General features: G+C 35.2%; 1 protein-coding gene across 2 annotated transcripts; it reads right to left on the reverse strand.

Annotated features, from left to right (window-relative positions):
- Positions 1-5142: 5142 nt before the first annotated feature.
- LOC110704402 (ABC transporter B family member 15-like) lies at positions 5143-12747 on the reverse strand. Of its 2 annotated transcripts, XM_021882179.1 has the most exons (7): positions 12355-12747; positions 10847-10901; positions 10208-10386; positions 9364-9821; positions 8575-9115; positions 7470-8378; positions 5143-6686 (listed from the first exon to the last, which is right to left on the reverse strand). In XM_021882179.1, exons 1-7 carry the CDS (start codon positions 12589-12591, stop codon positions 5301-5303), a joined length of 3765 nt encoding a protein of 1254 aa, XP_021737871.1. In that variant the 5' UTR covers positions 12592-12747; the 3' UTR covers positions 5143-5300. The 2 variants fall into 2 exon arrangements, with proteins under 2 accessions (XP_021737871.1, XP_021737872.1); XM_021882180.1 differs by lacking the exon at positions 12355-12747 and having other exon boundaries at positions 10208-10405.
- Positions 12748-16284: the final 3537 nt, after the last annotated feature.

Genomic DNA, 16284 nt, shown 5'->3' on the forward strand with positions numbered 1-16284 from the left:
AGGCGAAAGTGGTTTTTGTCCTTGGCTAGGCCCGTGCAGGGTAGGGATGAGTTCCGTCAGGGTAGGTGAAGCAGTTGTGCATGCTCACCTCCCTTGGGCTGATACGTTAGTGAACGTTTTGGCGAGCATTTTCTTTCCGTGTGGAAGCGGTGTTGCTGCTTTTGAAACTTCGGGGTTAGGGCTCCTCGAAGAATTGAGGGTTTCTTTTTCTTTCCCGTTCAATTCTCCATGTGCTTCCCTCCCAATTTTCTTCGAGTTCCCTATGGGATGGAACTCATTATCCCTCTCCTTGGTCGGTCCTCGTTCTAAATATTCTCGGCTGCTCAATGGTGTCAGTGTGCACCGAGGGAGCAGGAGGTAGGAGCTGCTGGGTCACCTGAGCGGCTGAGCCTACATGAAGTCCATGAAGACTGCAAGGGCTCTTGCCATCTCCTCCGTAGTAGGACCCGTTTGGGGCGTCCCCCTTGGATGAGATTGGGACTGACAGCTAGGAGTTGGACTCTTAGCATTTGACTGGCTCGGCCGCCAAGAGTTGGACGACTAACCAGAGTTGTGAGGTGATCTCTCCGGCGTGGCTTTCTCAGATGAGGCAGCCTCCGAAGACAAAGATGAAGAAGGTGGACCCTTCTTCGAGAAAGAAGGATTGTTTTTCTTAGCGCTCTTAGTCATGTTGCTTAGATGATTAATTTTTGGCTTACTTTTGAATGTCTTCCCCAAAGACGGCGCCAAATTATTTTGGGCAAAACAATGGACCCTTTGTCTAAACCTTTCCTGTGGGCTGAAGACTAGACTCGACCCAAGTGATAATTGGGACGAGGATTTCCTACACAGAAAACACACGTAAACTGGCCTCGGGGGTTGTGCCGACGAAGGCCGCTCCAATGCAAAAGTCAGTATAGTGTTTTCTAGAGAGAGAAAGTTATGCAAGAGAATTAATTGCTTGAGGCTTAATGTGAATGAATTATGAGAGAGGGAAGTTGATGTGGATCTCTCAAGACTCTCACAAGGCTCGTAAGCTATAATAATATTAGATCTTCGAATTTTAGCAACAACTAAAGAATTACACAAAAATTAATAGGATAGTACTCTAATTCTCACAAGAATAGATGGTCTCTTCCTAGTCGCAACTAGAAGATGATCACGAGTCGCAACAAGTGATGTTTTTTATTAACAATCAAACGAGCAACGCTCAAAGGGTTAATTCCCAAAACAAATCTCTCATCATTATTCATTAAAATCACTATTGATATGCACCCATATTTATAGGGTGAAAAATCATACAAAGATAAGATAGGAAACTAATAATCATATCCTAAAATAAGATATATATTAAGAATCTTAATCCTAATAAATCTCCTAATCATATTTGTAACCAGCTACTAAATCTATCCTAACATAAATAAATTAAACAAATAAATATCCTAATTACTAAAACTCTTAAAGTCTAAAAATAGGAAAAATCCTTTCAAGTAAAAGGTAAAAAACCCATAGGCAAAAATCCTAATGATTAATAATAACTAAAAGATAGTGTAGGCTTTCTAAAATTCCATGAATTTCCAAGAAAACTCGTATTGGACTATTGCTCCCGCATAAAAAGTGAAAGCTTTTATACCTTACTCAAATAGATTAATGAGCCTTGAAGCCAAGTGGGCTTGTCATGTTGACTTAGCTTGTTTTGACTGACTTGGCATGCTTGGGAGAGTTGAACCTCCTTTGGGCTTGTTATTGAATCATTTGTGGACTGGCCCCATTAAAGTGAATCTGACCCAAACAATAATTATTATAAAACAAAAGGTGTATGAGTTTTATTAAAAATTAATTTGTATGTGTATGTGTGTTACATACGTGACATCTCTCCGAGACTCCAACACACTAAAAATAGGTCATCACATACATTTCCGTTGTTTTTTTTAAAATGACAATAAGCATGATGGTTAATGTTATTATCACCGATCGAGTCTGAACTTAAGACCAACCATTTTTGAGTTTGAAGTTATTGTGTTAGCTATTTTTCAATAATATCTTCAAACTCAGCTCAATTTATGTTGAATTTAACTTAAAATCGAAAGGTGTTTGTTTACATATAATCTTTTTTACATTAATTCGATTTGATCCCAGACTCTTATCAAGATTTATACCAATTATCACTAGTTAGTCTTCAATAGCTTTTTTAATTAATTATTTTAATTATTTTCAAATTCATAAAAATTTACTATGACATTCAAAGAAATAATATTTTTACAGGCCACCTACTAATTTTAACTAATACCGAGTAATCTATAATATAATTGATAATGAGGTTTCTCCAAAACCTCAATCCTCAACTCTCATGCACTCCTCTTTTTTTTTTTTTTTTTTTTTTTGGCACTATCCTCCAAATAACTTCCACCTCTTTTTTTTTTTTCTTTTTCTTTTTTTTTTTAATAAAAAACCCTCCAAATAACTTTCACTTCTACTATTTTTATTATTTTTCCTACTAACACACATACTATCCATTTTATTTAATATTACAAAAAAAACACACACACATACACAAATTACCTATTTTAATATATCATCCAATAAATTGCGTTTTAAAAACCCCAAAATTACAAGGAATCTATTATATTATTGCACATTTTTTTCCTAACTTTTCCATACAACACTTGAAAATCAATCTTTAAATTACGTGTACTTCATTATTTTTTAAAAAAAAAATATACAAGCACCATAAGATCCACTATTTTTTCTTTCTTCTTCTTCTTCTTCTTAAAAGAAGAAAAAAAAAAAAAAAAAAAAAACTACTATTTTTTCTTTACAAATATAACAATTGTTTTTCTTTTATATTTTTAAAAATCACCCAATAACCACCTTTTTATTAATTCATTAATTAACAAAATCAAAATAGCACGTTTTCTGTCTGGTTAACCACATCGTGTGGCCGACTAACACACACAAAACACTAACCACCCCTGTCGAAGTAACCTCTGACCGAGTAACCCATGCCCGACTAAGTAACTCTTGACTGAGTAACCCCTGATTGACCGAGTTACCTTTGATTGACTGAATATCCCCTGACTGACCGAATAACCCCTGATCGAGTCGCCCCTAACAGAGTAACCCTCGATCGAGTAACCCTTGACCAATTGAGTAACCCTTAAATAAATAATTTGGCCGCACGGTATGGCCAGCCACATATGAAACTTCGTGAAACAAAAAATGTATACATCATGTTTTCTACTCATCCCAATAATTTAGTTTTTTTGTTATTTTTTTTCAAGGAATTCCAATAACTACTAACATTTCACTTTGTGTTGTTTTCCTTCGCGTATAATATAATCCGTGCATTAACAAGGGTATGCACATCGAATGATATTTCAAAAAACCGTTCAATAACCATCATATTATTAATTCAATAATCATCAACAAAAACGAAATACAACACTTTGTGAATTATTTTTTTTGTATTTTTTTGTATTTTTTTCAAGGAATTTCAATAATTACCAACGTTCACTTTGTGTTGTTTTTCTTCGCGTATACAATAATCTGTGTATTAGCACGAGTATGCACATTGACTGATATTTCAAAAAAAAAACGTTCAATGACTACTTTATTATTAATTTAATAATCATCAACAAATAAATTAATACAACACGTTTTCTGTGCGACAAGCCATCAATGTGGCTGCTTGCAAAAGAACAAAGTAACTCCAATAACACTAACGAAGTAACTCTTATAACACTAACGGGGTTACCTCTATAACACTGAATAGATAACCCCTATAAAATTAATAAAATAACTCTATAATAGTTGGTCGCACGGTGTGGTCAGCCACATATAGGAGTTGGTTAACATTTAAAATTTAACTTTCCGTATTTGAAATATAATTTTTGTTATTAGATTTTTTTAAAAAATATCATTCTATAAAATATATATTCCATGCATTGCAGGGATATACTTAATAAAAATCAGAAATAAAGTAATCAAAGATTGCCGAAGCTACACGTCTCGACTATTCATTGCATGAACGGCACCGTACACGTGAAGGGTTGTTGCCCTTCTTGGTATTGGATTTACATGAAGCCATTTATAAATTACAAATATTTTGATTGACCCCAAAACTATGGGTCTTTTTATTTGCAATTGAACATGTGATCATTTTCGTTATAAATTTATAATATTGTATTAAACCTTGAAACATACAATTACTTTCGTTTTTGATTAATTGCAATCGTGAGATTTACATTAGGTTCAAGGGAAACTAAAAGATATAACTATAAGATATAAATCAAACTGAAAAATCTACGGTATAATACTTAATACTCCTTCTGTCCCTTATTTTTTGCCCCATTTGACTTTTCACGGTATTCAAGACACGTCTCCAAATGTATATATCTTTATTTCTATACGCGTAAAAATTATAAAAATTTGATATTAATAAACTATACAATGAGACAATTCTAACAAGATCCGACATGCATATATTATCACTTATAGATAGAATTCGTGGTCAAAGTGTTAAAAATTTGACCCATATTTTTGCAATGGGCAAAGATTAAGGGACGTAAGGAGTATTCCGTATAATTTATAAAAGTCGAGCTATATGTATTATTTAATTGTTAGTGGGTAGTGCAACCGTGCACTTGAGGTAATTGGTAGAAGAGGAATACCAAAAAAAAAAAAAAAAAAAAAAAAAAAAAAAAAAAAAGGAAAGTGGATTCTTATTAGCTTACTAAAAAAATATTATAAGATTTGGTTATTGGGCGAGGCGGGTCAAGGTCAGTGCAGGACAGGTCAAAGAAGATCATATTTTATAGGGCTAATAGCAGGTCGGGCTAATGCGGTCATGGTCAATAATGGACAGGCCAATAAACTATCCTTTAAAATAAATATTGGACAAAGCCAAATATAATTAAGTATATATGAATATGAAAATATCTATTTTTTTATCTATTAAATTGGACAAACATTCTGACACTGCTTTGACCTTATCCAATAATGGTTGCTAGTCCATTAAAGATTCTTTAAGCTTGGCCTTGACTGTATTATAATTGGACTATCCTACCTAATAATCACGGGTTACAATTAATTATAAACAGATAAAAAAATTAAAGACAAGCATATATTGTAGCTACTTAGAAATGGAGAGTAACAAAGTCTATATATAAATTGTAACTTGGCAATGTATTTAGACAGATGATATTCATCATATAACTGAATATGAAAAGATCATTTCATTCAATACAAGTTCTTAGTATACAAGACGTTCCATAAATATATGTCACAATCTTTTTTTTCAAGGTATGCAACAAAAATAATTTCTAATTTTCATTACTTGAATCATGTGGTGTTCTTTGAAGATTTACCAAACAATGATAAGCTCCTTTAGGTCCCTTGGCCAAAAGAGAGGAATGTGTACCTTTCTCTACAACTTTGCCTTTATCTAACACGGCAATGAAGTCACAATTTTGTATGGTGCTCAACCTATGAGCCACTACAACACTCGTCCTACCAACCATTACTCGTTCGAGTGCATCTTGTACGATCTTTTCAGACTGGCTGTCGAGTGCACTTGTTGCCTCATCTAGTAGTAGTACTGCCGGGTTTCTTAGAATAGCTCGTGCTATAGCTATTCTTTGCTTTTGTCCTCCCGACAATTGAACCCCTCTATCCCCACACCACGTATCATATCCGTCTTTTAGTCCGGACAAGAAATCATGAGCATTGGCTGCCTTTGCTGCCTCGATGATTTCTGATTCATCGACGTTATCACTGGCTCCATAGATTATATTTTCACGTATGGTACCGGCAAATAATGTAGGCTCTTGGCTCACTAGAGCTATATGCTTTCTTAAGGACCTAAGATTGTATGTTCGAATATCACGTCCATCAATTTTCACACAACCCTTGAGAGGATCATAGAACCTTTCGATCAATCCAATAATTGTCGACTTACCTGACCCACTATGGCCTACTAGAGCCGTCGATTTCCCTGCCTCAATGTTGATTGAGAACCCCTTGAAGATCACTACATCGGGCCTAGTAGGGTACGAAAAGTCCACATTTATGACTTCTATGTGACCATTTATTTTCTCAGGTATGTACCCTTCGGCATTGTCCGGATCAATTTGGGTTTTACGGTCCAGGACAGCAAAAACAGACGCGACAGCATCAGCTCCCTTAGCAAGGTCCGTAGTCATGCTCCCAGCATCAGCAATGACACGGCCCGTGCTAACTAGTATCATAAAAGTCTCAAATAATTCCTTGGCAGTGATGTATCCTTGACTAATTAGCCTACCACCATACCAAAAGTCCAAGGCCCAAGTACAAATATTAAGTCCCTGAGAGGTTCCTAGTCCAATGCCTGCGTACCATGATTGTCGAATACTTTCCTTTCGAGGGCCTTCCTGAGCCTTTTCGAGTAACGCTAGGATTCGAGCCTGGGATGAGAAAGACGTGACAGTACGGAGATTTGATACAGCTTCTGCAGCCAACTTGCTACTCTCATTTTGTGCCTTGATTGCCTTCTTAGACATGCTCTTAAGTAAAACCCGTCTCGTGTAGAAACTGGCTATAATTAAGGGTTGGATTGCAATCATAACTATAGCTAGCCTCCAAGCAATGATTAAGCCCATTGTAAATGCAATTACAACTGCTGAGATGGTTTGGACTACAAGTGCAATTCGATCTCCAACCAACGACCTCACCTAGAGTTGAAAAAATACGAGTTTAGGACAGAATTTCTTCTGTTAAGATACAGGAAAATAAACATGATAAATCAGGAAATACATTGCTAGAATTTCAAAATAATTCTATATAGTTCACTCAATCATGTATTTCAAAATAAAACAGGAAATACATTGCTAGATTTTATATTCTGTTAAGATACAGTTTATTATGAGCAGGTGAAATATGTTTGTTCATCCAAAAAATGCATTGATGCAAGTTGCAATATTTTACCATTCCAAGGCAACATTTATATTTTTGAGTGGGGTATGTTTTGGCACTAGGTGATATAATATTAACACTTGTAAGTTTTGGCAATTTTGAGAGTAGTATGTGGTCCTAAAACCTTCTATTAGACCAAGAGAAAACAAACTTGTTTAGGTCAAATTACCAGAATTTGATTTTGGTCCCTATGTACATTTACAACCTACTGAATCACAACTAGAATATGTAAATGCTCGAGTTCAAGTCATGATAAGATTGAAAACTAAACAGGGACTTCCTTTAGGAAAAAGAACTTATCTGCCTAACTAGTTAGTCAACTAACAGAAAGCGAAATGTTTTAAATGTTGTAAAAAAAAAAAAGGCAAGGTAAAAAATTCACTGTACCTAGTGAAAGTTGTCAAATTGTTAGGCAGTTAGACAGAGCTACATTTTCTATCAAACAACTATAACAAGTAAAACAATAAAGTGTTAAAAACTAAAAGCTTACCAAGGTATACTGTCAGATGGAGCTATATGAAAACTTAGATGATATAACTTACCACATTGGCATCCTTGGCAAGCCTAGAGCAAATGGTACCAGTACTATTTTCATCTCGATCGAACCACCCAACCTCGAAAGTGAGCATCTTGGACAGCATCCTTTCTCTTACCCTCTTAGTCAAGAACTCTCCCATGTAAGCAAAATTGTAATGCTGAACAATATTCACTATAAATGAGAACACGGCCAGCCCTAGAAAACATGACGCGTAAATTGTAGTCTTCCTCTTAATCTCTTCGTTATCTGGCAAGAAGTACACAGATATTGTGGAACCCATAGCGAATGCATAAACTGGTTGGACCGCGCCAAAGAGCATGGCACCAGTACAACCCAAACTGGCTTGCTTCCACTCGGGTAAGTTCAAGGCCAATAATCTTCTAAATGATGGAAGAGGCACCTTCTCTTCACCCATGGGTTCATGTACAACATCATCATGAACTGACCGAAATGAACTAGCTGAGCTTGACCGACTCACCAATGAGCTTCTACGACTACTCGTGTTGTACTTCAATTCCATATTATTCAAAATCGACGAGTTTGATGTTGAAGGGTGAGCCAGACCTCTCTCGTCTTTAGACTTTTCCATCTGTTGTAAGCGGACTAATGAAGTGTACAACCCATCATCGTGTTGAATCAACACATCATGGGAACCACTCTCCATCACCTGACCATTCTGAATGACAGCAATAGTATCAGCATTTCGAATTGTCGAGAGTCTATGAGCAATCACTATTGTAGTCCGTCCTACAGCTGCCTTGTCAAGGGCTTCTTGGACAACTCGTTCAGACTCTGAATCTAACGCGCTTGTTGCTTCATCTAGAAGAAGAACACGAGGTTTCTTGATTGTAGCTCTTGCTATTGCAATCCTCTGCTTTTGTCCTCCTGACATTTGGACTCCCCTTTCTCCAACCTGTAAGACACGGTACATGAAAAATGAGTGATTTGTTGTAGCCAATTTTAAACACGGCTATGTTAGTTTATAATAGTACATTAGTACGTAGTACGAGACATCAATACATCTATGTTAACATTATCCCGATATTTCTAAAATGTCGGAATTTCAAGAAGAGTATATTGTCCTTAAATTCGAGGAATGCAGCAAATACCTGAGTATCAAAACCAAGAGGCAATTGGCTAATGAAATTGTAAGCATTAGACGCTTTTGCAGCTTCAATAACCTCATCCATAGTAGCATCTTCCTTGCCAAAAAGTATGTTCTCCTTAATTGTAGTCGCGAATAGTGCAGGTTCCTGGCTAACTAACCCCATTTGTGATCTTAACCACTTAAGTTGAAGCTTATCAATAGACACCCCGTCTAAAAGTATCTGCCCGTCAAGTGGGTTATAGAACCTCTGAAGCAAAGCTACTACAGTGGATTTGCCCGAACCACTTCCCCCAACTAACGCGACTGTCTTCCCTGCAGGAACTTGCAGTGAAAAGTCGCGGAATATTATTGAATCTGGTCTTGAAGGGTAAAAGAAGTTGACATGCTTAAACTCGACCTCCCCTGAAATATTGTCCAAGGTAAGTCCTTCCATGTTTTCTGAATCAATTTCCGGTACCCTCTTAATTACTTCCATTATTTTCTCTCCAGCTGAAGCAGCTTCTGAAAAGTACTTGACGTTTGATAAACCAGAACCAAGAGACCTGTAAATATGTTACGACAAGAGTATAATAACATGTCAAAAAAGACTTAATTACATATGCATAAACTTTGTTGTTAAAGTTATATAGAATATTTAAAAACTTCAGAATGACATGAATTTAACTCTGTTTCTCCAACACAGAACAAGTAGTCATATATATAAATTTTTACAAAATTCATGCAAGCTCAAAGGTAAAACCGATTGTACATAGAAAATTTCAACTATAACATCAAGGGAAAAGGAACTTACAGTCCTCCAATAGAGAGGGCAGCACCAACGGCAAAGACGGTACCACCTTTAGCACCATGATACATGACAAGCTTACTACCATACCAAGTACTGAAAGCCCAAACAGCAAAGCTCAGACCATTGCTACCAATCGCGACACCCTTAGCCAAACCTTGCTTGAGCCCTAACTTCACTGACCCTTCCAAAGCAGTTGAGAACTTATCCATTGTTTTGTTCTCTCCTACAAAGGCATAGACTGTTCTTAAAGACGATATTGCTTGCTCTACTACACTTCCTGCCTTGTTGTACTCAAGTGTTAGCTTCCTCGCTAGCCCCATCAATATCCTTCCATACAGCAAGCCCGGTATAATGAGCAGAACTATGAATGGCAAACCCGCTATTGCTAGCTTCCAAAGCAATAGGAATGCCACCAAATAGCTTCCAAAGAAAGTGGACGTGTTCATCACAAAATTCGGTACCTAATTATTTATGTTCACAATACAAAAAATCAGGAAAAACATGTTTTTCATTCCAACAAGCACAATATTATCAAGAAATTTATGGCATGCCTTTCATTTTTCTTTTCTTATAGGTAAGTACTATAAGTAGAATACTAGAATGACTATATTAAATGACAAGTAGATTTTCCATACTAATAGACAATTTATGCGATTTACAACTATGTACTAAAAGTGTAACCTTTTGATCATTATTAGTAGGAATATATGCGATAGGGCTTAGCTCCCTATAGCTTACGGGCTGAACCGCTCATTATTATTCTATACATGGTAGCAAGAGCCAAATTCTTTGAATAATGCGACATATAAAGTATGTACTCGTACAACATTACTAGAAGGAGGCTTACCTTTTCACTTATTACGTCTTGAATGGTAAGGCTATCACTAGAAACACTAACAATAACTTCGGAGGTACTTCCAACATGCAAATCAAAGTAGCTCACATCTTGCCTCAACACTGCTTTTAAGTATCTATATCTCATTCTTGCAGCTTGCCTTTCTGCTGTCCTAGTCCAACAATATCCCTCTGCATGCCAACCAATAATCTATCAAAGAGTTCAAAATCAAATTAAACCTAAATGGTTCCAAAAAAGATATCCCTTTGTTCGTGAAACATAGTCTTGTAAAACCGTGGTGAATTCTGAATTAAGAAGTGAAGGATCGCGATTATTACAGTGAATACTTTGTGACTTTGTAGATGTCAAATGACCAATTTAACCAAAAGTTTAAGCTGACGTTTAGACTCCTAATATGGGTTTATTATTCTTTAATGTTCGTTAACATAGTTGATGGTTAGAGTGTAGGATTGATTTTATATTATATCAATAGAGAAATTAATCTTATGCTTGCCAATTTATGTAATTAACCAATTATTAAAGTCAACAAATGTGCTGATTTAAGAGAAACCTAAGAAAAAAAGAAGTCGATGCATGTCATTATTTCATATCATACTAGTAAATTAAAATGAAATACAAGTGTACACGCACCAAGGAAACAAAGTATCCACGCTCCTGCTCCAATCATCAATAATACTGTTACATTCTGTCATCAAACAAAAAATAAATTATATGTTTTGACGACTTTTTAGTTGAAAACAAAAATGAAAACAGCAACTTCTCTTTGTCAACTAAAAAAAGAGGTGATGCTTCATTTTTCTGTTTAGTTAGGAATTGTTGAAACATAACCTTTCTAAACCAACAACACATGAGTTTCTCACATTAATAAAAAAAAAAACTAAAAATTTAATGATAAAAACACACATTAAAATCATTTTCCGAAATATGAGTATCATACAAAAAAAAAAAAGAGAAGTAAAACTATAAATATTTCATATAAACTATTCATATTAGAGATAAACTTGTATTTTCTCAAACTTTATATGCCTTGAATTTTGATAAAATTAATTAATACTCCGTGTATTATTGTATATTATTGTGCTATAGAGTAGTATCAACCAGTAAAAGAGGTAGAACACACGTGATATAACAACAATGGAACAGAGGATTTAGTCTTAGATTTATACAAGACAATAACAATCATACTTCGTATTAAGACATTTTCTTTAGAATTACGCTACTTTAAGCGGCAAAATGATGATATCAACCGAAAATATTTAATGCAACAAAGTATTATTTTTTATAGAACACTTAATTAATTATACTTTGACTTTATGAAATGAAAGACACAATTATACCCTTTGAGGAAATACATCTCAATTTAGTGACTTATTACCAAAAATAAATAAAATTATTATCAATAAAATTTCAGAGTACAAGTCTACAACTCTCTGCCGTTGGTAGTCATATTTCATGTACCACCACAATCAGTCCAATCACCCATTAAATTATTTTGTGATCACTAGTCACTACACAACCCCAATATAAAATTAAGAAAATAAATTTTTCATTTTTTTTGGGTTGTAGAAAGAGGGTAAAGATTTACACGCTCTATTGATTAAGATTCACCCTATTTACTATTTATATGGTCAAACTTATTGGTATGTTTTGATTTACATAAAAAAGAAAAAATACGGACTATATTATTAAATAAATGGACAAAAAAAATCGTAAGGGTTGAGGTGTGGTCGGAATCTTCACCCCACCTTAAAAAAAACTAAATAAAAAATTTATCAAATGATGGATGGGATCCGGTTAATTTCACTCCGTTGTTTATTTACATGCAAATTTAATTACGAGTATGTTCAAATAGTGGTTTGACAACAATATCTCACTAAAAAAAAAAAGAAAGAAAAAATCAAAAAGTGTTTTTTTTTACACAAATAAAGTGTTTTGACAATAAAATACTCAACTATTTCAAATAAAGACCCTCCTAATATTACACATGTCTACATGCATAAAATGATATTCCCTCTTTTTCTTAAAGTTCATTCTACTTTAATATTTTTGTGAATCAATTTTCATTGTCCAAACATATGAAAAAAAACGAAGGTAGTAATAAATACGATAGTGATAGAACAATAAAATAAATAACAAACCTGTTTAATATGGCTGGTAAAAGAATCAGAGCTATTGAAATTGGAACTCCCTCCAATATTATTCATCAACTTACTAGTGATAAACAATGTCAACGGTATTGTACAACCATCACCAACGGCTCCGATGAAACCAAACAACATCAAAATTAAATCGACACCGTCCGCATGCATGAAGATGCTCCATATTGATCCTTTCTTCTTCTTCGCCGTCGCCTTCGAAATGATATTTTCATCCATCTCTAACAAATGATCAACACTACTTGATCATAAAAAACATAAAAAATTTCTACTAACAAAAATTATTTCTTAGGTGGAAAAAAAAAATTCTAGCTCTTTCAAAAAAAAAATGGAGTTTATAAAGTTAATTTGTAACGTTTATAGATAGATAGAGAAGAGATCGTATTTGTATATATAGAGGTGTGGACCCAAGGATTATGCTGTATAAAAGGGGAAATATTATTTTTATATTGTGGGGAGCTGTTTAGGGGAATATAGATTCGGCCTCACTTTAATCAATGTAACTATTTATATTATTCATGTTGTCATCATCTAATTATAATACTTGTACTAAAATGATTAAATAGAGCTTTTAGTGGTTAGAGAGTTATAAACACATAGAAGAGAATCGATCACATGATCCCTTAAAAATGGGAGTGAATTTCTAACCATTTGAGCTATTCTTCACTTACGAAAATAACTTGTATATAAAGAATAATGATATTCTCTCTCAGTCTTTTTTTGTTTCTACCATGAACTCACTTTTTGTGAGAGTTTTTTGGGTCATCAAGTGGTGCAAACAATAAGACATAAAGGAAAAATAACTAAACAATTGTTTGACTCAATATATATAGTAAATAAATCAACTTTTTACTTAATTTTCAACTTACAAATTAAACAACTTACGGAGTATATATTGAATAATTATAGTTTATTCTATACTCAAACTAGGTTAAAATCCCGTGCAATGCACGTTTGTTAAATATTTTTGACAATAATATTACAAAATACTCCATATAAAGTATATAAAAGATATGCAGAAATATTTCATTTGGATATATATGGAATATGATTATCAAACTGGAAATATAATATCATAAGGTATAAATAGTTTACTTAAAAATTTTGCAAAAAAAAGTTAAATAAATAGACTGAGACAAACTTTATATTTTTTTATGAATAAAAATTGAGACAAACTTAAATGAACGACCATTATATAAATGGACTTGTGTAATGGAACAAGAGAAAGTAAAAGAAAAAGTTTTATTCCCTTTTAAACGAAATAAAGCAAACAAGAATTTTAATAAGGACAACCGCTAAACGGAAAAAAAAAAATAATAAATAAAAAAAAATATTGGAAAAAATGGAGAAAGCATCATAAATTCATAATCTATTACAGTACTCTGTAATACATTTTATTAATAAACTTTTTTTCTTTTTTTTTTTTTTTTTTTTTGTTGGTGTCTAAATGTTATACTCACATTCTTTTTCCGATACTCACTTTTTGTTTTACGGTTTTTTATAACATTCTACTCAAATTACCGTTTTTTTGTTTTGTTTTTTTTTTTTTTTTGCTCATAATACTTAGTACCATATTACTCTCCACAGTATAGGTTAATTACCAGTTTAGTCCCGTGCGTTGCACATATTAAATTGCTATTATTTGTTTAAAATGATTGTCAATATTCATTATTAGAAAAAAGTATAATCATAATCTCATTAATTAATTTTGAAAGAAGTATTGTATTTTTTTTTAGTCTTAAAACTTAGAAGGAAATAAATAGAGAAAAAAAAATGATGTCAAAAATAGTTTAGACGGGAAATTTTTTCATGAGAAGTTGACATGGGTCCCTTAATGATATCAGCATGTTTTGTTTTAGTAATAGTTAATAGATGTCTTAGACCTTTTTGTTTTAAGGACTTCTATAACTATGCACCAAATTGGCTTAAAATAATATCAATTATCAACAGTGTGTGCAAAATAATATGAACTCAACTATTTGCTATTAACGGTACCACCTTTTGTACTATATATGCAAAAGTATTGCGAGGAATATTCTGTCTTTATTTATTATTATTATTTTGCACACACCGTTGATAGTTGGTATTATTTTAAGCCAATTTTCCTTTTATCTTTGCTATACAGAGTAGTTAGTAATGTTGGAGTTGGAAATTAACAAGCTAGTTAAAAGAAATTATAAATTATAAAATTATAAATTATAAATTTTCATTATCATTCTTTTTTATTAAATTATAAATTTTGAATAATTTCTCATTTTAAAATGTACCTTCTGTTTCGGGGTTTTCTGATGTCCTGCGGGAGAGTTACAATTCCGAGACTGGAACCGGACGCCTGTACCTGCAAAACAACGGAGACTCCTGGTGGTGGGAGCTCCGCCTCCAACGGTCAAGTTAGTACTTGATTAAGGAGTAATTAATGCGGAAATTAAAGTGATTGGGTCTCTCTAGGTGAGAGTGTTTAATGTAGGTAATTTGCTTTGTTAGCGTGATCAGCCTGTTATCTCTGTAATCTCCCCTTAATGAGGATTACGGGAGGTATTTATAACCTTGGGAAACGTGCCAATCCTAGGTTTAGGTTAACCTAGGGCTGATTGGGCTTCCCTCGGAAGTTGGGCCTGGGTGGCCGGTTTCTCCTTTAGGCATAGAGTATGCCACGTGTCATGACATAATAGGTCCAAGGTGGACGAATAAGCGCGTGCCACGTGGCAAGCCTTGACAGTTCCAACTGGGGGACACTTGGCAGGACCTGATTGGCCCACGTGGCGCATTCCGGTTGGTGGGAGCAAAATCCCCTAATCATTTGCCCCTCACAGGTGGCACGTGACTGGTCACGTGTTACCTGTGACAGGTGTCGCACTGTAACAGGCGACGGCCTGCTACAGGTGTCACTCGGCAAAAGGCCGAGAGATTCTCCCGCCCAAATTTTGAATTCTGGAAGTGACCCTTCGCCTTCTCACTTCGCCTATATAAAGGAGTGTTGACTTCAGTCATTTTCACACTTGAGAACTTTGCAAGAGAACATTCGGACCCCTGAACTTGCTCTGACATTTTGGACCCTTTCTGCCTACCGCCTGCTCTGACAAGCCGACTGCACAAGATTTTCATAACTCCATCAACGTCACTCGTTCAGGTAACCGTCGGTTCTCTTACTCTTAATTGTCTCTTTATTTTATTCTTTTTTGAAATGGCACCACGGAAGCACACGACACGACCTAGGTTAGTGATCAGTCGGTCACCGAAGACGGCTGAATCTAGGACTAGGAGTGTCGCCTGCCCTTTTCCGGACCCATCTTTGCCCTTTATACAAAGTCCGACTGTATCTGTGTCTATGCAGAGCATGATGGCCAGAACAAAAAAGACTGCCAGGATCTCAAATTCAGACGGCTCCTCCCGCAGGGTGCCGATTAGTGAAACATCTGACCAGGCGCCAGATGTGGAAGTGAAACAAAGCGGCTTGAAAGCCGGCTGTTCTGAGGGAGGAATCAAAGTGACCCCTTCCCATTTCACAGTTGACAATTCTTCATTCTCTCCTGCTCCTTTTAAAGGAGAGGAGGCGGGCCCCTCCGGGAGAGGGGAGGAGTCGTCCTCTTCGGACTCGTCAGAGGACGATTCCGAGTCTAGCTCTTCTGGCCATGCTTCTCTGGACACAGAAGAGAAAAACAGTCGCCTGCAAGAGGCGAGGCTTTCTCACGCAGTTGAGAAGGGGGACAATTGGGCGGAGCCATCCGCCTCTTACCGAGAGCAAAATACCCCCTACTACTGCACGGTACCTCGGGGCCGGATCACAGCCATGCAAGAGAAAGTGGAGAGCTTTATCGCAAACCACACAATGGGCCCCGGCTTTTTAGTGTTTGTGCCGGATCCAGAAGACACAGTCGTCTGGCCGGCTGGTACCAGTTATGATAGCGCCTG

Source organism: Chenopodium quinoa, unplaced genomic scaffold (genome assembly GCF_001683475.1).
Source record: "Chenopodium quinoa cultivar QQ74 unplaced genomic scaffold, ASM168347v1, whole genome shotgun sequence".
Taxonomy (NCBI): Eukaryota; Viridiplantae; Streptophyta; class Magnoliopsida; order Caryophyllales; family Amaranthaceae; genus Chenopodium; species Chenopodium quinoa.